Genomic DNA, 18745 nt, shown 5'->3' with positions numbered 1-18745 from the left:
TCAATGTGTGTGTGTCTTGAACTCAGATGCATGAAATGAGTGATTGTCAACTAATTAATCTTATTCTATATACTAGCCTCATATCGCAGCAGCCTCTGAAGCCAATCATCTTTCAGTAGAGCATTCAACAGTTCATCCCTCATGGGAAGCAGTGGCCTTCTCGGACGTCCACCGTATCCAAATTGTTTCTCTAATATCGCTTTCATGCCGGAGACACCGACTCGCTGAACACCACCGTCAGCGTTAGTGATCAACTCCTGCAGCCGCTGTGCTTCAGCGTATGCTTCAGGGGAGGTAGGGGCCTTTTCACAGAGCTGCCACAGCTTGACGCATGATTTCTGTCCCCAAAGTCTAAGCCACTGGTCAATCTGGTGTAAAGGCGACTCACCGGTACAAAATTAGAAATGGCCGTGATCGCACCCGAGGAATGCACAGCCATGCTCGGCAGGAGGATATCGATGAAGCCGTCAATTGCATGAAAATAAGGAACAGTACTCGTGCCTGTCTTTGTGCCATCTTGGGTTGCCTGGTGGTATCGTCTGGGATACAAGGCCTGGAATCTGGTATCGCGCAGAGTCGATGTGATTCTCCCTATTTTGCCAACATTTGCGCAGCTGTTATGGAGTAAAGGGAGGAAGTCAGAGCTAAGATTAACCAAGTTTCAGAGCACGCAAGTGCTTACGTGAACTTCATGCCACACACATTGGGTGCTTTTTTGACCATGTCGATGACAAAATCGGAGTCCATATCAATGCCAGAGGATACTGCAGGGAAATTGTATACGATCCTGGAGACGCTTAGTGAAAGCTGACGGATGTACTTTTACATACTCACAGTGGAACAGGAGATGCCTCGCTCACATCTATTATGTACTGCTTCACAGCAGCCATGTTGTCTGCCTTCAGTGCACCGGCATAATAGCCTGGCGGAATGAGCATCACGAAGTCTGCGCCAGCCAGAGCCGCAGATTTCGCCAGTTCAATGGATTCTCGCGTTGAGCTCGACCCTACACCCGTGATGACTGGGATATCCTCAGTTGCTGGCGACATATCAAGAACTTCGCGAGTTATCGTCACCAACAGCGTGCGTTCACTGGGAGACTGCAAGCAATCATCATGTCAATTGGTTGCTTTATGCCGAGGCCGGGACACCACCTACCAGATGACATGCCTCGCCCATGGTTCCTGAAATGACCGGAACGCTGCCAGCCTTTGAGACATCTGGAAGCCAATCAGCAAACTCAGTCTTTGGGGTTTTTTGTCGATTGCGTTTGATCAACAGGTCATGACCCTTGTGCCTGAGCAAGCTCTGCTCTGCTGGAGAGACTTACATCGAAGATGTCTTCGAAAAGTCTCAACGTCAATATCTTCGTTGTCAAGGAAAAATGTCGGTACAGCAGTATAGATACCTGCGGGAAGAGTCTTCATGGTGCACTTGAGGTTACGCCGGCGCTTTCAGTGGGCAATGGCTGTAGTGATCCGGTTGTAGTGCCTGGTATACACCGACAAAGGAACTCACACTAGATTCCCAAGCATACAGGGTGATACCATTTCCATGAATGGCTCGTGCCTGTCCTAGAGCACTTCGCGCTTCTGGCACCGAGACCGTCGTTATCATTGTCTTGGGCGATTGGACCGCCGCCATGGGTCCGCAGCGCGCAAACCTTTAGCGACCCCTGCTCGCGGAACTCCGTATCTTCAACTGACGAGATATCATAGCGATGTTGTGACAAACATTGTGAACAATCTACTACGACTCTTCTGGAACCATAAGTGTCGCCTAATCGTTCCAGCCATCTGTATACTCTATCCGCAATCTCTTAGCCCTTGGTGGACGCCCGTATCAGCCATTACCCAAGGCGGGTTGGGCGGACTAGCCCTCGAGTATATGAACAGGTTCGTTGCATCGATTGCATTGCAATACCGGCGATTCGAAGACACATGCTGTCTTCATGAATGCCTTATTTTATCCATACTCCTATCGCTGTCGTCGGCTTTTATTGAGGTTCTCTAAAATCAGCGCAACCTCCTTGTGAGCTGTCTCGAGTATATGTGTTGATGGGAACTATGGAATCTATCCGATCTTCTCACCACTCCTAGCAGTGAAGGTGCACAATCCGCCAAGTTGCAGAGGTACGAGCTCCTTGGGGCAACCAAGAGCTGCACCCATATCTGTCATTGTCTCATCTGACGCTGTCTGGACCGTTGCGTCTGAGATGATGCCTCGCTTCACCAGGGCGGCTGCCATTCCTGCATACAAGTCTTGCCACGCAACGCTGCCAGGAGAGGCCAGGTAGTATCCATTCTTACCACTACCAGGATTCTCGTCGGATCAACTCTCATCCTTACTTTTCTGTATTCCCTACCGTCGTGATGACACAATACTCCACGTAAACAGCCGGTCTGTGCCCTTCTTCACGCTCTACTCGTCCAGAAATTATGGACGACGGTATGGAAAAAGGCAAGGAAATGAGCAAACTTTTCTCCGTGAGCCCGCACCGCCGCTGGATGTCGAATCAGTTTCGCAAAAGGATCTACGTGCCCTCTTTGAGTCTGGGAATGAGGAAAAGGGCAGCACGGAGGGCACGGAGGGCACGGACGTTTGCTAGTGTTCCAAACGGGCCGGGCTGATTAGCAGAGCCTCTTATGAGGACTCCTGAGGTGTTGAAGTCGGATTGCCTCCTCGCGGCGTCACCTCATATACGAAGTCATGGGATCTCTATTACCTACATTGACTGGCTTCAGGCTCAATATTCGCGGCAGTTATGGCTGTAAGAGCGGCATGGTCCTCACAGTTGTCCTCGTTCCAATACTTTGGGACAGCCACCGGGCCTAGTCTTGCATGCCAGAAAAAACCGTGTGGGAACCTCGAACCGTGTGGGAACCTCGAACTGGGGCTGACGAGTAGAAGTGGGACGGGGACAGAATAGGTCAGTTGCTGGAGAATGAGGCCGCCCAAGATGAAAGAGTTGAAGACCGTCGAAGATGCAAGGTACAGGATACCGCAGATGCCGACCAGGTAACGGACCAGAGGTGCGCTCACACGGGAGCCTTAAAAGGTGCTGGCGCGATGGAACCTATATGTGAAGAGAAAGGCAATTCATTGTCGCAACACAGGACCCGGCGATCCGAGCGGCCCACGTGGGGCCTCCGACGACCAGCAACCAGGTAGGAAGCAGTAAGAAACTGCCCAAAGCAATCGCACAGTCGGAGTCTTCGTGGTAGATGGTGAAGAGAACTATGAGGACAGACGTCTCGTTGGCGAGATTTGTGGCGGTGAAGAAGATGGTCAGGACGGTCAGGAGAGAAGTGAAGACGGTAATGATGACGTTACGAGGAGTGCTTTGGGATGTTGATGCACGGGGTGGGGGATTTCCTCCGCAAGATGGGTGGTAGCGTCGAGGCAGGAGAAGCTCCAGGTGATCATGTTGATTGCGATGAAGGAGGCAACACCGTCCGACCAGTCTGACGCGTTGTAGTATTTCACAAAGACCATTTGTGCCGAAGCTTTGGCAGACGGAGCTACAAGTAGTGTCATAAAAAAAGCCAGGCCCAGCGTCACTGAGAAGAGTAAGGCAGTCTTGGAAATTCCTGGAGGGAACCGGTTGCAAAGATTGAATGGGGCGGCGAGTAGATTGAAGGCCTCGAAGGCCAGGAATCTGTGCCACTTCTCATTCACGAAGTTCGGATATGTGATAGCAACCAGTTGGAAGAGGACGTAGTCACAGCTGAACGGGCCCAGGAAATGATACATGACCGAAGCTATGAATTATTGTTAGCTGATACACACAGATGGGAATCGCGGAGGATAGCCCCATTGAGCACGACCACCTTCGAGGACGCGAGGCACTCACCCCTGGAGAAAATTGCCGTCATGTGAGATCAAAACCGTTGACAAGATGGTGGTGCGAGCCGTGCGACCCAAAGGTACTGGTCCGCCTAGCATGGGGAAAAGTTGAAGACAGTTCTAAGACTGACTGCAAAGCTGAAAACGACCACGACAATGACGACAGTGCCATAGGACAAAGAGGTCCCCTATCAAATATGGCGTTGCCAACCACCAGCAGGATGCCTTGTTGAGGTGTTGGTAATCTGATAGCCTAACCAGCAGCCGACTGAATGCCGAAAAGTCTTTTCGATCACTTGGACATGGCCTGTGTTGATGAGAGCAAGTATCTCCCAAATCCGCACGCCAATGACCAAACTGTTGTGGGCTTGTGAGCTAGGGGTTGAGCATTGAGCCGCATCACCCTCGTCCCAAAGAACGTCCCCATACTTCAGGATTCCGGGCGCCTTCTTTAGTCTCATTGTTTGGCCTATTGTACATGCCTATTGGGATGAGGCGACTGGATCACTCCTTTGAATCGTCCGGGATACTGTACCCTTGTTCTGGAACAGCACCATAATGTATCCACAGACTTTGACGGCTTAGGAAGCCCCTGGAAATCAGCTGCCTGTGCCCAGGCTTCGAATGCGTTCCTGGGAACTTCTCGTAGATCAACCGCGTCTGTTGGTTTGCTCGGATCAGTCGAGAAATCATGGCTCAAGCTTTAATTGGGGTATCCCATTCGCAGGTTACAAAAGGCTTTGGAACTCAACCCACAGCTTCCTGTGGCACAGAGCAAGGTGGTAAATCCACGGCCCGCCGCAGCACTCAGTGAATGTGGTTGTCGAGATCACGTAACAATGACGAGTTGTGGTTACAGTGGTGTGGAGAGAATTAAGAGGTAACAAGAAGTAAAGGAGCGACCTGCCGCTATATACAGTCATCTAGACAGGAGTATATGAGCCAAATATAGCAGCCTGAGTAGTGCTGAATTCGGCACTGAAATCACAGTGTCTTCTACCCGCGTCCTCCGCCATCAACATGTGAGCTTCTCAACGCAATGACTTCATATAGTCAACACAAATAACACAGTGCAGCTTTAAATTTGAACGCTTTATACAAGTTGTACACATAAATCCCCCATTAAACCAAGGACAACATCACTCCTTCTCGTTGCATTACACTTCTCATAGTCCGCCTCGTCACCACGACATCTGACGGATCTTACTCCCTTTAGTAGGGATCGTTTGTACAGGTCCTCGAGGCGGCATGGCTGGAATATTACGGTCAAAGATGCCCGTTTTTGCCGAGTGCTTAAAGATTCCCTGGTTGTTTCTAAAAGGGACTGTTTTGATCCCATGAAGTCCTATGGGTGCGGGAGCTTCATGTAGGTAGGTGATCACGTTAGCGTGTTGGCATTTGAGAAAATTCCCACCTCCAAAAGCGGCGGCACTCGTCACCTTACATTGGCTTGGAATCTCAGTAGTACTGGGCTAGTGCCACATTTGGCTTAGAGCGGAATTGTTATGTAATCTTTGGGCACGCCAAGGCTGTCTATCACACACGAAATTTCACGGTTTCAAGGTTCGCAGCGCAGTTGAGAGGACTTCATCGCATACCTCAACAAACACATCAAAACACCGTCGCACATTAATTTGCCCTTAAATATCCTAACTTCAACCCTAAGAAGTCATGGGGGGCAAAACTGGAACCAAGGCTGTCTACTTCGACAAGCTCAAGGGCTTGCTCGACGAGTACAAGTCCATCTTCATTGTCAGTCTGAAGTCTTGAGTTTGAGATTCATACTGACGCAGAACACAGGTCAGCGTCGACAATGTCTCATCCCAGCAGATGCACGAAATCCGTCAGTCCCTCCGAGGCGAAGCTGTGGTTTTGATGGGCAAGAACACCATGGTGCGACGTGCGCTCAAGGGATTCATCACCGAGAACCCTGAGTACGAACGTCTTTTGCCACATGTCAAAGGTCAGTCGAGGACAGTAACACATCGCGAAGGTTGCTGACTGTGTTAGGAAACGTTGGATTCATTTTCACCAACGGTGACTTGAAGGCCACTCGTGACAAGATCCTTTCCAACCGTGTTGCCGCCCCTGCCCGTGCAGGTGCCGTAGCTCCTGGCGACGTCTACGTCCCTGCTGGAAACACTGGTATGGAGCCTGGCAAGACCTCTTTCTTCCAGGCCCTCGGTGTCCCTACCAAGATTGCTCGTGGTACCATTGAAATCACCACCGATCTCAAGTTGGTCGAAGCTGGCGCAAAAGTTGGTGCTTCAGAAGCCACGCTTCTCAACATGTTGAACATCTCTCCTTTCACATACGGCATGAAGGTGCAACAGGTGTACGAGGAGGGACAGACTTTCTCCCCAGAGGTCTTGGACATCGAGGAAGCTCAGTTGCTCAAGGTGCTATCCTCCGCAATCGCAACCATCACCACCATTTCTCTTGCTGCCAACTACCCGACTCTTCCATCTGTCGTTCACAGCTTGGTCAATGGCTACAAGAACCTCATCTCGGTTGCTCTTGAGGTGGACTACAGCTGGGAGTCTATCGAAGAGCTCAAGGACCGCATTGCCAACCCTGACAAGTACGCTTCCGCTGCACCAGCAGCAGCAGCGGCTTCGTCTGACGCTGCCGCTCCTGCTGCTGCCAAGGAAGAAGAGAAGGAAGAGGAGAAGGAAGAAAGTGAAGATGAAGGTGAGTCAAACTCGGTTGATATATGTACTCTACCGATTGCTAACCTCTACCAGGCTTCGGCGGTCTCTTCGATTAGATGGCTCCACAAAAGCATTTTTTCCAATAGCACACGGCAATTCATGGCGTGGACAAATCGAATGGTAGACATGCGACATAGATCCAATGACATGAAATGCAGACTCCTACCTTTTGTTGCCCCAGATATCAAACGTAATCTGCGGTTATGGCAATGTGTTGTCTTTAATCAGGTAAGCATGATTGATCTCCTTTACTGTACTCGACGGTGTGATGATCCATTTTTAACCCCGAGAACCTGTTCACTGAAGAACAAAACTACGCAACAACACTCTAATTTTTTACTGACCCCAACCACCTCACTCCTTTACGTTGACTCATGTATGAAATACGTGCTGATTGATTCAAAAGCAGTTGATCTTGTAACTTGCAGGATTGCACCTGTCCTATCTAGTTCATTGCTCCGGGATACGTGTCGTGCGCTGTTCTCGAAACCCTTCATCCTCCACGTTGCGAAAGGTAAATGCCGTCCAATGCTGTCTGTGACTTGATAACCTCGCATATGTAGTAAAATTAAGAACATGTCTCCTCGACTGATGTTGAAACTTAGGAAACATAGTCTCGAACTTGACTGTCCTCGCTCGCTTCCAACTTCTCTTTCTCGTCCAAGTTGATTAGTTCTATTTGTGAATCCATGCTGGGCTCTCGTGACATGTGAGGTGCCGCATCCTCGTCAACGGTGTTCCAGGTCTTCTTGTACGTCTTCCACAAGCTATCAACTGACTGTCCAAAGAGGTTGAGCCAGAACTTCTTCTCGTCGTATTTCTCGGTGCCCATCGTTTCGTTCATTCTGCTCACGGTACCCTGTCCATATTCCACCTCCAACCATTCCAAGAACCACGCGGTCTTCTGGTACCCTTCGTCCCACTTCTCTCCTCGGTTTTCGGGTGATCTATTCCAATGTGGCGGCGCAAGACCAGCCTTTAATCTCACAAAGTCCGCGACACCCTCGATTAAACCTCCGGGAGCTGTGCCACGGCTGTTGTTCTGAAAGCCTACTTATCGTCAGGAAATTGAAATCGTGAACCGTGGATTATATATCAAGCAAGGATCTGATAGGATGATGCCCACGACGGGAAAGCTCTTACAATGCACCATTTCGTGTGTAATGACACCGGCAATCTCATGCCGCACCCCGGCGGAATTCCTGGCAAGAACTCCGAGCACGTAGTCAAGGGACAGATGAATTTCCTTGTGCAGGTCGTCCAGCTGAAGCCCAGTGGTGTATGCAACTCCACCTATCCCTCGAAGAACTACTGTGACGGACCTAACCTTGGGGATCTGGCTCGACCCATGGGCACAATACAAGTGTTCGAGGACATGCTCAATGGCGCGTGTGAGATAAAGTCCGCTGTCGAGAGCGGAAGCCGCGACTTGGCTGGCTGGATGGCTGACATCGTTCAAATGGAGTCGAAGGAGTGGTTTGGGATGCAGATGGGGAAGCGGCGCTGGCATCTCGCTGGTTGTCTGTAAACACACTCACAACTGAGATAAGAGTAGCAAGGTGTGCCTGAAAGCAGAGTCTATCCGCATTGAAAGACGAGGGGTGGACATAATGTGGTCAGAGCCTCGTCGTACTCAATATTGGCCGCCTTGCAGCCTTACGTAACTAAGTAGGCCAGGTACTTGTCCAAGCCCAGAGCACGTGAGCCGATGTTGTTGCCCACCGCAAACATCATTCGTACATGATTGGGCGCCAAAGAACGTCACTGCCAAGAAAGTGGCCGGTGCTCAAAACAAACAGCCTTCTCGCCTACCAGAGTCCCGTATCTTCCTTTACACGCCCAGACTCATCGCCTCAATGTACACGCGCATCCTTGCAGAGGGGCCAAAGTATCGTCGCGAAGTCGGAGTAGTCGAAAACAGTTGACCTGATCAGGTACGTTCTCCAATCTGCATATATGTGGCCTCTCCCAACTTCTACACCTTTCGTCCCCGCCTCCGTCCATTTTACACCACGTGCCTTTGTGTTGTTGTTCGAACACCGCACTCACGACTCTTACATCTGCACTGCAAATTACCGTTGGTGAATAGCTATCCTTCGTCCATTTCCTCAGTCTTCGACGATTACCAATCCTAACCGCGTCGTCGGTTGAGCGATATTCCGTTGACTCTCGCTTGACATGGAGTCTCTCAGGAGAATGAGCATTCTACTTAGAGACCAGTCGGCATAGATTGCTGACAATACTCGTGGTTCAGCTCAGAAACTTGACAAGTCGATCGCGAACACTGGAAAGACTCTCTACTTCTCCTTCGTCGCTGCCAGAGCCAAGATGCTCGGCAAAACTTATGTCGATGTGCTCAACCTTTTGCAGTACGAATTCACTCTTCCTGAGACGGAAGAAACTTGGAAAAGGCGTCAAGACCTTCTCTCTCAATTGTGCGACATCTTCGAGAAACGGAAGGAAAACGTGCCTCTCCCCAAAGACTTCACTGAAAGAGTCAAGACCATATTACCGGCGATTGTTGAAGCAGTTTCCTCCGAACGTACCACTTTGTCCTCTCAGGCTTGTCGTACCGTATCTCAAATTGCACGCAACCTTGAGCATCAGCTTCAGCCTCAACTGGACATCCTCCTTCCAGCGCTCATCGCTCACTGCGGCTCGACCAAGAGTGTGAATCAGAAAAATGCCAATGACGCAATTTCCACTCTTTGCCAGCATGCTGGATACAGCCCACGGCTCTTCTACCATATCACTGCCGCCTTCAGAGACAAACGAATTCCTCCCCGAACCTTTGCACCAGAATGGCTGCGAATCCTTCTAAGCAATTATCGGGCACAAATGGACGCAGACAAGGATGGCCATGCTGCTCAAAAGGCTATTTTCCAAGGGCTCACTGATGGACAGGTCAAAGTTAGAGAGAATTCTCGTGCGGCGTACTGGGAGTTCGCCAAGTACGATGCCCAGGGAGCTCGCATGATCATGGGCGGATTGAACTCTCATGCTCAAGCTGCACTCCGTGACGATCCTCACAACCCAGACAAACCCGCCAAAGCCGTTAGAGTCCCCAGACCAGACTCAGCTCTTGCCCAGATTAAGGCGCAGTCGAAACAACGCCTGCACCAACATCGTGGCTATACACCGGCGTCGGTCAAGCAAGACGATTTGGCCTTTGGCTCTATGGAGGGGATAAATCTTCCTGACGAAAAACAGCCCACTCCCAAGGCTGCTCATGAGCATACCAAAGACAAACACAGCCAGGAAATTGCTCACCAAGACACGGTCGGAAGCTCCCGACACGCTTCTCGTCAAAACTCTCAAAAGTCATCTAAGGATGTCAAATCCGATCCAGCAAAAGATATGAAGCCTACCAGTCCTCAAAATGCACAGGGTGATGCGCGACCGCTATTGTCTGCGCCCGTCAGAAGAGGTCGTATTGTTGCTACACCCATTGCACCTGTGTCGAACAGCTCTCAACGGCCTGCTTCTCGTGGCGAGCCCAGCAAGAAAGCTCTTGACCACCGAGACAAAACTACAACCGAGAAATCCTCTGGCAGGCAGACTCCCATCTCACACTCTAACAAGGATTCCGTCTCTTCGACTGCCAGTCATCATCGTAAGACCACCAGTCGGCACGACACCATTCGAGCTGAAGCAAAAGAGCTTTCCACATCCGCGCATGGAGGAAGTGGGAAACGAAACGGCCGGCAGACTCCAGTTATTGCCGAAGATAAGGAGTCCAATCCTCCCCCTGGCCTCGACAATATAATACGAGATGAACGTTCAGCCCCATTGGCGGTCGAGGAGAAATACATGTCAGCCCCTGCTGCTTACAAGGACATCCTCAAGGAAAATGTGCTTACCGAACAAGTTTCTGTTGCCTCGACCCTGCCTCTGCGTCCCGTCCCAGTTTTCACTCCCGAAATGCAGATGCAGCCAGAACATACACTTGACAGGACCAACCCCGTCGGATACATCCCTGACGGAAAGGAGAACACTAACATCATATCAAAACAACCCGACAAATCTCCAAGCCGATCGTCACACAAATCATCGAGTCAATCCCCAAAACGCTCTCCCATTCGACGCAATAGTATCGCATCGGCTAAAAAGTCGCTAGCCACTGCTATGGACTTCCTTCGCCATGGAAGCCTTGATGCATTGGGCTATCGCAGACTTAGAAAGCTGATTGAATGCCACCCAAGTGTCCTGATCACTCGCCAATCACAGTTCAATGAGTTGTTTGAACTGCTAATTTCCAACCTGACTTCCATAGATGAAATCGCAGAACCCCGAGAAAAGCGTATTGGAAACCTCAATCATCCAGCCTACAACAGACATACCATGGTCATCATACTTGTAGATCTCTTCAACCAATACCCCCAATATCCGGAGCCACATCCAGGAATGACCTTGTGCGCGCTTATTGTGGCGAGAAGTAATCATGGTTCAGGTTGGGCGTCCGCATTAGCAGCTATTGACATGACTGCTCTCAACCTTTGCAACAGCACTCCGCATCCTTTACCCGCAATCGATGCCGTGCTAGATACACTGCAATCGGTCGAAGCTATCATCAACAAAAGTGATCTAATCAGTACTCCTGATTCCAACGTTACACAGCTCCTGAACAGCCTGAGGAGTGTTGCAAGTGATTTTGGTCCTGACAAACCTCAATTCTCATCCCGCTTACCGCTTATCTTGGCCTTTGGACTCAACATTCTTGTCTTCCTCTTGTCTAAAGTCACTGCACTTGGTCAGACACTCTATACCGTTCAGGAGGACCGTTTGGCATCCTACGCAGAGCGTTTGCTTTCGACATATGCATCTCTGATGAGACGCAACATCATCGACTTCTGCAGGGCTTTGCACCACATCATCAAACCAGAGAGAAGATTCTATAACTATTTCAGCAAGGAATCCGACAAGAATCTTATCCACTATTACGTTGCCGGTGCTTCGGGAACGCTCAGTGGAAGCTTGAGTAGCACGGGACGAGCATTCATGCCAGAAGACGACTACGAGTACATGGAACAGGAGCCCTCGACTTATGATCCAAGCTTACAGATGTCAGCTGACTGGAAATCACTTGGAACCACATTAAGGCATGGAGTGCATGGACAACAAATCAGTACAGCAAAATTCAATATGGGCGCTGCCGCTTCAATTGGAGCTTCTGGCGAGCCATCCGACAACTGGGAAGTCTTGGGGACCACTGTCGAGGAATGAAAAAGCCTCTGTATTATTATGATTATGATTATGAAGGGGATCCAGTATCATTAGTATCAGTCGTACGAAGGAAAATTATTCTTGTCGGGGTTGGATAGTTGGTTTGATTATTGATCAGAGGGTGGATTCGGACTCGAAGTGATAGAGCCACATTAGAAGAAAGGAGTCCAGGCTCCAAAACAGAGTTGCAAAGCTCAATCGATTCATGCAAAACTAAAAGTGATTCCTCCGTGTGCCTTGCCGTCAATAAAGGCCATGTCACTCGTTGGCACGGCCCGTCATATGTACGGAGTACAGCTCGGAGCTCCTCTGTTTCAGGTGTGTCTGCGGAGGACCAACATGGGTGATATCGGAGAAAGGGCGACGGAGTCTGATGTTGGTATTAATTGGGTTCGTCTTAATTTTGTGCAGCCGTGCTTAAAAGTGTTCTGATCGACGGGCCAAATGAAACGGTAGCCCCTGCAAGTGGCCTTAGTTAATCTGCCTCATCTTAAGCAGGCTCGCACAGCCACGTGGAGGTCGGTTGGAAATGTAACCAACAGCGAGAAAGACGTCGGGTGACACGGACACGACAAGCTGTCAAGTGGCATTGATGCTCTCTGCAATATAATCTCTTCCTCGCATTCGGGAAGATCGAGGCTGGCGTGTACGTTGTGACAGGCAAGTGAAGTCGCGGGCCACGAGACAAGGCCTGTCACGTAACGGGACACGAAAACGGAGCCGGGCCAGATGGCGCACTCTGGAGAATGGAGGTGCTGCACGCAATAAGGAGTCGAAACAGGAGCAACTGGCGAGCCTCCGTCAACGCTATCGCCAGCTTGGGTTGCTTTTTGAGATGAGATGCTACTATCGGCATGTTATCGAGAAGGATGAGAGCAGCAAGGTTGACCAAAAGAGCCACATCACGAAATAAGGGGGAAGGGGGACACTGATCAGTGGTTGAAGTAGGCAACATGTGTGGGTGCTAATAAGTAACCTAAGGCACTAGGCTGAGGCTACCCTTGGCCACCTGGTTAGGCACCTGGGTAGGCAACTATTATAGAGGCTAGAGCCCGTCCTTTCTTGCCAACCAGCAACGTTATATGTTTAGTTGAGGTTAGTTGAGGTTGGTGGGTTGCGCGCACTGCGACTGAGTGGCTGCCCAGCAGAGCCAGCACCCGTACTCCCAGGCTCTAGCCCACGAGTAGGCTCAGTAGCCTCCCTTAGCCAGGGCACAGGGCGTGCCAAAGGGTAAGCCTGGTGCGCCAGGCGGTCTCTTAGCCCGCTAGCCCCCGGTGGCCCCCCATTGCACACCAAGGGCGGCAGAGGTAATGGTACCTTCAGGTACTCCGTACGAGTACTCCGTATCCCTTCAGGCTGATGAGAGACGCCCACTAGGCTTGTCCAATGGAACGTCTACGGCTCACCACTGAATGGACCCTGGATTTTCGCGCTTGGACGGCCCTTTTGATGGACACGTCCTCCAAATCGTCAGTGACCTGCAGAAACTATACCGTCCTCATGTTAGTGGCGGCTCTCCTTATGTGAGGAGGACGACGGCGAGATTCTCTGCGCATCGAAGCACCATCATCAAATCTCCCTAGTGAGCACCACCACCAACAACTTCCTTTCCATTGTATGCGCGTTCACTTCCTTCTCAGAGACAAAGTTGGAACAGCCGGCCTACTAAGTCGCAGTTTACGAATTCTCGCCTGGCGGCTGTCGTCCCCTGCACAACCTGACCTGGCGCGGTTGCTCAGCCATCAACTGTCTGGACGAACTTTATTTCCTGCCTTAGAAACCCTTCCCTATATCCCATACGGGCACCTGAACTGATATCCTGCGACCTTTATTTAACAAGGCCATAATCACTTGCTTCACGATCGCATCTTGCCATCGACGTCCTTTAGCGACCCATTCCAGCGACCCATCCTTGCTACCAACTTCTATTTGGGGCCATTCGGGCTTCCGACGACCGCCTCTCCACCACATTCTCCCATCTTGAGTCTCGGCTGCCGGACAGCACAGAGACTGAGTCTTCGAAGAGAGTTATCATACCGCTTAGTCGCTGCTTAGTCGTCAACTGTACAGGATTTAGACCCCGGTGCATTTCTGCCGCGCCCAAGAAACGATTGTCAATACACAACATTGTCTTGTCTCACACGAGGGTTGTTTGGGTTTGAGACATAGTCAACCACATGTTCTCAACAGTGCTGGTACACCGTGCAGTACAGATTGTGGAAAGAGGACGAAATGGCCACAGCAGTGGAATCTCCAATGCCGTATCCAGAGTCACCTCTGGATTCAGATGACATTCCGTTTCCATGTAAAGGCTGTGGATTGGTAAGACTCCACGCCCACCGAAAATGAGAGAAGACTGACTCTCCTGGACAGATCCTTGAAGAAGGCAAAGCATTCGAGCTAGGCATGATTATCCGTCTCCCAGTATGTATACCATTGCGCTGACAGATAAATAGCTGGCAACAGATGGCACATCGATTGCTTTCGCTGCAACACCTGCAACACCGCGCTCGACTCCGACGCAAACCTCTTGCTCCTCGGGGATGGATCTTTGATTTGCAACAATTGTACCTATAGCTGCAGCAGTTGCGGCAACAAGATTGAGGATTTGGCCATCTTGACAGGGGATCAAGCCTTTTGTGCCAACTGCTTCAAATGTCGAAATTGCAAGAGAAAGATTGAAAACTTGAGATACGCGCGTACATCACAAGGAATCTTTTGCATGGATTGCCATGAGGCCTTGATGGCAAGGAGACGCAAGAAATCAGCAAAGGGCGCAGCACAGCGATCCAAACCCTCAAACAATGCTCACTTGGATAAGTCGCTCCCCGCGATCCCTCCTCCAGAAGCTAGAAAAACGGCGTACGTGCCGGAGGAATCGTCCCCGTACCTTGAAGGATATGTTGAAGCGCCTGGAGATATTCCGTCAGTCGCAAAAACGATGAGGGAACTCCAGAGAGACGTTGACTCGCGACCTTCCACGGGTGACCAGACTCCCCCACGAGGTATGTGGCGCATTGGATTCGGTAATTCTGGTGAATGGCTTGACTGATCACTTTGCTAGATATGCTCACTCTTCCCTCTACTACCTTCCGCAACAACAGGCAGTCTATGATGTCGCAGCGGTCTGATCTCTCAGGAGGAGGCGGCGGCGGCGGCGGCGGCAGCGGAGAGGAGTTCTTGATTCCTCTCGCCTTCGATCCCACGCCACCAGCCTCGAACAAGTCCCCTGCGCCGTCGACTCAGATCACGCCCCGTGTCGTCGAGGAAAGGCCTAAAGACTACTTTTCAAGTCGATCGGCGCCCACAGCTCAACCCACTGTTGCTAAATCGAACACATCCAGCCCTCATATCGCCTACCAAGAGAAAGGACGACGGCTTTCACGTGAGCCGTCTGAGAAGAGTCGTTCAGGCGGGGATGTAAGTAGGTCAGGCTCGCAGCGTCCTTCATCCTACGTTCTGGCGGAGACGCCTCGACGCTCGCAAGAGTCTCCTCGCCTCTCGCAGCAGACTGCTCGTACCAACGAATCTGCATCCACCGAGAGATTTAGACTTCAGGATGCACCGATAAGAAGAAAGGCGCCCGGCTCGACTACTACCTCACGGTCGGGGGCGTCCACGCCTCGTGCAGACCTACCTACGGATCCTATCGAGCAATTCACCTCGTCTAGACCTCCTGCTCCCGCAGATGTGAACTCACCCTCCGACCCGGGTCTCGCGACTCCGAACGTCTCCGATGACTCGAGTCCAGCGATGACAGACGAGTCGCCCAAGCATGCACAATTGCCTTCGACTTCACTTCTGCAAAATTTGCCCAAGCGCGGCGATTCTTTGGACAGCGCGAAGCGTACCCAGACGATACCGAGAAAAGAGCTGAACTCTGCCGCGAACAAACCTTCGAGTCTTAGCGCCACAGTCAATGGGGCATCACCTGTCCCGAGATCTTCAATGCCGCCTGCTGAGCTCGCCAGGGCTAATGGGGGAAAGGTCATTTCTGGCCCAATTGGGTCTCCTAGTTCCAAGAGCATCTTTGACACCGCGGACGATTCCATTAGCCAGACAGATCTTCCAAGTGCTGGTCGGGCAGGCAATGAGTCCTTCGTTGATCCTCGAGCCCCTCCTCTGCCACCTTCAGATCATTCACGATCGCGGAACGAGTCTTTCAGCACGTTATACTCTGAGCACCCACGAACTTTGGAAGGACAGAAATCACCTGGTCTCCCAAGATATTCTACCGGTGTTGAATTCTCTATGGACGAAGACATGGCTCGGATCATGGGCAATGACGAACCCAACGCACATGAGTCCTTCCTAAAGAGAGTATCGAATTCTGTCCGCCACGGTCGCAGTTACAGCGACAAGACTGGACGTCTGTCTCGCGACCGATGGCCCAGGTCCCCTGCGGTTGGTCCTCCTGGCATTGGCCAAGAGATCAGTAGTCCTACCTCTGCGTCACCTGAGAATCGGGATGAGCTCGCTTGGTTCAAGAACGAGCTCCGCCGCGAGAGACAAAAGAAGATTGAGCGGGAGAAGCGCATAGCTGAACTCGAGGCTCAACTTGACTCAACGGCGAATATCAGACAAGTAAATTCCGAATTGAAGGAAAAGAGGTCGACGATTGTCGTCCTTGACACGCAAAAGGAGATTGTGGTTCGCGAACTTGAAGTCTTAACCGAACATCTTGCCGTCGCAAAACGCAGTGGCGAACCATTCGATCTGTCCAAATTGAGCAACGCAGTTCTTCGTGACTTTGCGGAAGCTCTAGAGAAGCTGAAAGATTCTTTCGCCCCTCAGATTGAAGAGTCAATACAGAAGCGCAATGATCTGGTGGACGAAATCGCCAATCTAACGCAGATGAAGGATAAGAGTTTCATGGAGTTCGAACAATTATCGTCAAAAAATGCACAGTTGGCAGAACTCAACAACCAACTGGTTCATCAAATCCAAGGTCTCTATAAAGCGAACTCGGGCGCTCAAGCCGCACAAGCCGAAGCGACTAAGCCTGCCATGAATGGCCTCGGTATTTATTCACACCACAAGGAGAAGTCGAACCTGTCTTTTGACTCTCGAGAGACACCGCGCAATGCGTCAACCGACTTGACCACTATTGAATCAGCCACCACTTTGCAAGCCGGTGAAGCAGAGCCGGTGACCGTTCTTCAAGGTCCACAGATGGTGAACATCCGGAAAGGACAACCCAAAAAGTTCGACTGGAGGAAAGGACAAAAAGTTGCCAAGGGAGTGACTAAAGGCTTGAAGGGCGCTTTCTCGTCGACACAACAGAGTTACAGCCGAGATTTGCAGTTTGCCGAGACTGGAGCTTACGGTGCGCAGCCTCTTGGTCAAGAATACTCAAGCCTGCCAAAATCGAACCCGGAGCCCGTAAAGCAAAGTGGCTTTGGCTTCTTTGGCAATCAGAAGACCGCAACCAAGCCCAACGGCCTCTATGCTTCACAGGTCAACACGAGCACGCCTTCATTGCTTGTTGACGCTGCTACACGTATGTCGATGTTGCTAAGTCTCAAGGTTCACCAACCAATGCTAACACTGTACAGAACTATTCGGCTCTGACCTCGAGCAGCGGGCCGAGTTTGAAAAAACCGATATTCCCTCAATTGTGAGGAGGTGTATTGAAGAAGTAGAGTCGAGAGGTACGTCATCTCAGCAAGCCACGCTAATCCTGACTGACGGGAACAGGCATGGATGTTGAAGGTATCTATCGCAAGTCAGGTGGAAACTCTCAAGTGCAACAAGTCAAGGAATGGTTTGAGAACCCTTCGAAAGACTTCGACCTGTCTGACCCGGACCTCGATATTCATGCCGTGACTTCGGGCCTGAAGCAATACTTCAGACGGCTACCAACACCTTTGATTACTTATGACGTCTATGACAAGCTGCTTGATACGATCAGCATTGCAGAAAAGGATGCCAGACTCGAAGGAATGCAACGCGCACTAGAAGATCTTCCTCGAGTGCATTACGATGTGTTGGAATACCTCATTCAACACCTTGCCAGAGTGGTATTGCAAGAGAAAGAAAATCTCATGACCCCGATGAACGTTGCTGTCGTCTTTGCACCTACCATCATGCGGCCGGAAAGTCTCAATCGGGAGTTGAGTGACACTAAGATGAAGAACGAGGCGGTCATGTGGATGGTTGAGAACTCCGACCGGCTTTTTGCAAATTGAAACCAAACCCGTCTCTTGGGCGATGCTTGAAGATTTTGGGCTGGGACCGAGGGAGTAACAAAGGATTTCTCCTTCATGATCAATGATTGTGTTTGCGTCGAATTCATTGAGCCAGGCGTCCTGGGATGTTTACCCATGGGGAGGGATGGTCTTTTGGCAGGGGCGTTTGCGACGTATCATGTTCTGAGGCGTCGTTACCTACAGGAAGAGCTGAGCTCCAATATGCAGGGATTGGTTCAGCAGACTGTGCCAGTTGTAGGGAACTTGGGTAGAGAGAGTAATATCGAGAGGATGGTGCAAAAATTCCGACCGAGCCAATTTCTCAAGTCCAGTAGGTCTTGTTAGTTACCTACCGTACTCGGCGCTTTAGGTGCATCTCCCTTATAAGTGCTACCCACCAAACGAGCTCACCCGGGGCCGCATAGACCTCGAGAGGCGCGGCTCACTAGGCTAAGAGCTGGAGTTAAGTACCTGGATCAGGGCCTGTTTATTAGCGCTTCCGGGCGTGAGCCCTGCGCATCTAGGCGGCAGTCTCTGAAACGGCTTCGTACTGTTGCAGGGGTACTCCGTACCATGTCTGTCCAATCATCCGTCACGTCGATGATCCTCCCAGCCGTAACTGTGAACCCCGTACACTTCGCACGCATCGACCTGGCGGATTTCCCTAGCGAACACAATTGTTGGCGCATCTAACTCATATTCCTCCTGGACGAGATCGAGAGGAACGGCAGTCTGGGCTTGCTCGTACCCTTTTAACGACGGTTCCCTTCGACCCCG

At 50.9% G+C, this 18745-nt stretch overlaps 6 protein-coding genes across 6 annotated transcripts; 3 read left to right on the top strand and 3 right to left on the bottom strand.

The window, feature by feature from the left end:
- Positions 1 to 65: 65 nt before the first annotated feature.
- Positions 66 to 1427, bottom strand: PV08_07599 (uncharacterized protein; the record flags this gene model as incomplete). Its single annotated transcript, XM_016381928.1, has 7 exons — positions 66 to 338; positions 389 to 494; positions 549 to 614; positions 683 to 787; positions 835 to 1100; positions 1159 to 1220; positions 1331 to 1427. The coding sequence occupies 7 exons, from the start codon at positions 1425 to 1427 to the stop codon at positions 66 to 68; spliced, it is 975 nt and encodes a 324-aa protein (XP_016235030.1).
- Positions 1428 to 3297: 1870 nt separating this feature from the next.
- Positions 3298 to 3875, bottom strand: PV08_07598 (uncharacterized protein; the record flags this gene model as incomplete). Its single annotated transcript, XM_016381927.1, has 2 exons — positions 3298 to 3761; positions 3854 to 3875. The coding sequence occupies 2 exons, from the start codon at positions 3873 to 3875 to the stop codon at positions 3298 to 3300; spliced, it is 486 nt and encodes a 161-aa protein (XP_016235029.1).
- A 1642-nt stretch (positions 3876 to 5517) lies between these two features.
- Positions 5518 to 6613, top strand: PV08_07597 (60S acidic ribosomal protein P0; the record flags this gene model as incomplete). The annotated part of the gene is made up of 4 exons (XM_016381926.1): positions 5518 to 5598; positions 5647 to 5809; positions 5857 to 6537; positions 6591 to 6613. 4 exons carry the CDS (start codon positions 5518 to 5520, stop codon positions 6611 to 6613), a joined length of 948 nt encoding a protein of 315 aa, XP_016235028.1.
- A 545-nt stretch (positions 6614 to 7158) lies between these two features.
- Positions 7159 to 8067, bottom strand: PV08_07596 (uncharacterized protein; the record flags this gene model as incomplete). Its single annotated transcript, XM_016381925.1, has 2 exons — positions 7159 to 7607; positions 7701 to 8067. The coding sequence occupies 2 exons, from the start codon at positions 8065 to 8067 to the stop codon at positions 7159 to 7161; spliced, it is 816 nt and encodes a 271-aa protein (XP_016235027.1).
- Positions 8068 to 8885: 818 nt separating this feature from the next.
- Positions 8886 to 11780, top strand: PV08_07595 (uncharacterized protein; the record flags this gene model as incomplete). The annotated part of the gene is made up of 1 exon (XM_016381924.1): positions 8886 to 11780. One exon carries the CDS (start codon positions 8886 to 8888, stop codon positions 11778 to 11780), a length of 2895 nt encoding a protein of 964 aa, XP_016235026.1.
- A 2232-nt stretch (positions 11781 to 14012) lies between these two features.
- Positions 14013 to 17968, top strand: PV08_07594 (uncharacterized protein; the record flags this gene model as incomplete). Its single annotated transcript, XM_016381923.1, has 6 exons — positions 14013 to 14102; positions 14154 to 14196; positions 14237 to 14785; positions 14845 to 17280; positions 17336 to 17431; positions 17478 to 17968. The coding sequence occupies 6 exons, from the start codon at positions 14013 to 14015 to the stop codon at positions 17966 to 17968; spliced, it is 3705 nt and encodes a 1234-aa protein (XP_016235025.1).
- Between the last annotated feature and the right edge of the window lie 777 nt (positions 17969 to 18745).

Source organism: Exophiala spinifera (assembly GCF_000836115.1).
Source record: "Exophiala spinifera strain CBS 89968 unplaced genomic scaffold supercont1.5, whole genome shotgun sequence".
In the NCBI taxonomy this organism is placed as follows: Eukaryota; Fungi; Ascomycota; class Eurotiomycetes; order Chaetothyriales; family Herpotrichiellaceae; genus Exophiala; species Exophiala spinifera.
This window is presented reverse-complemented; position numbering and strand designations above follow the sequence as displayed.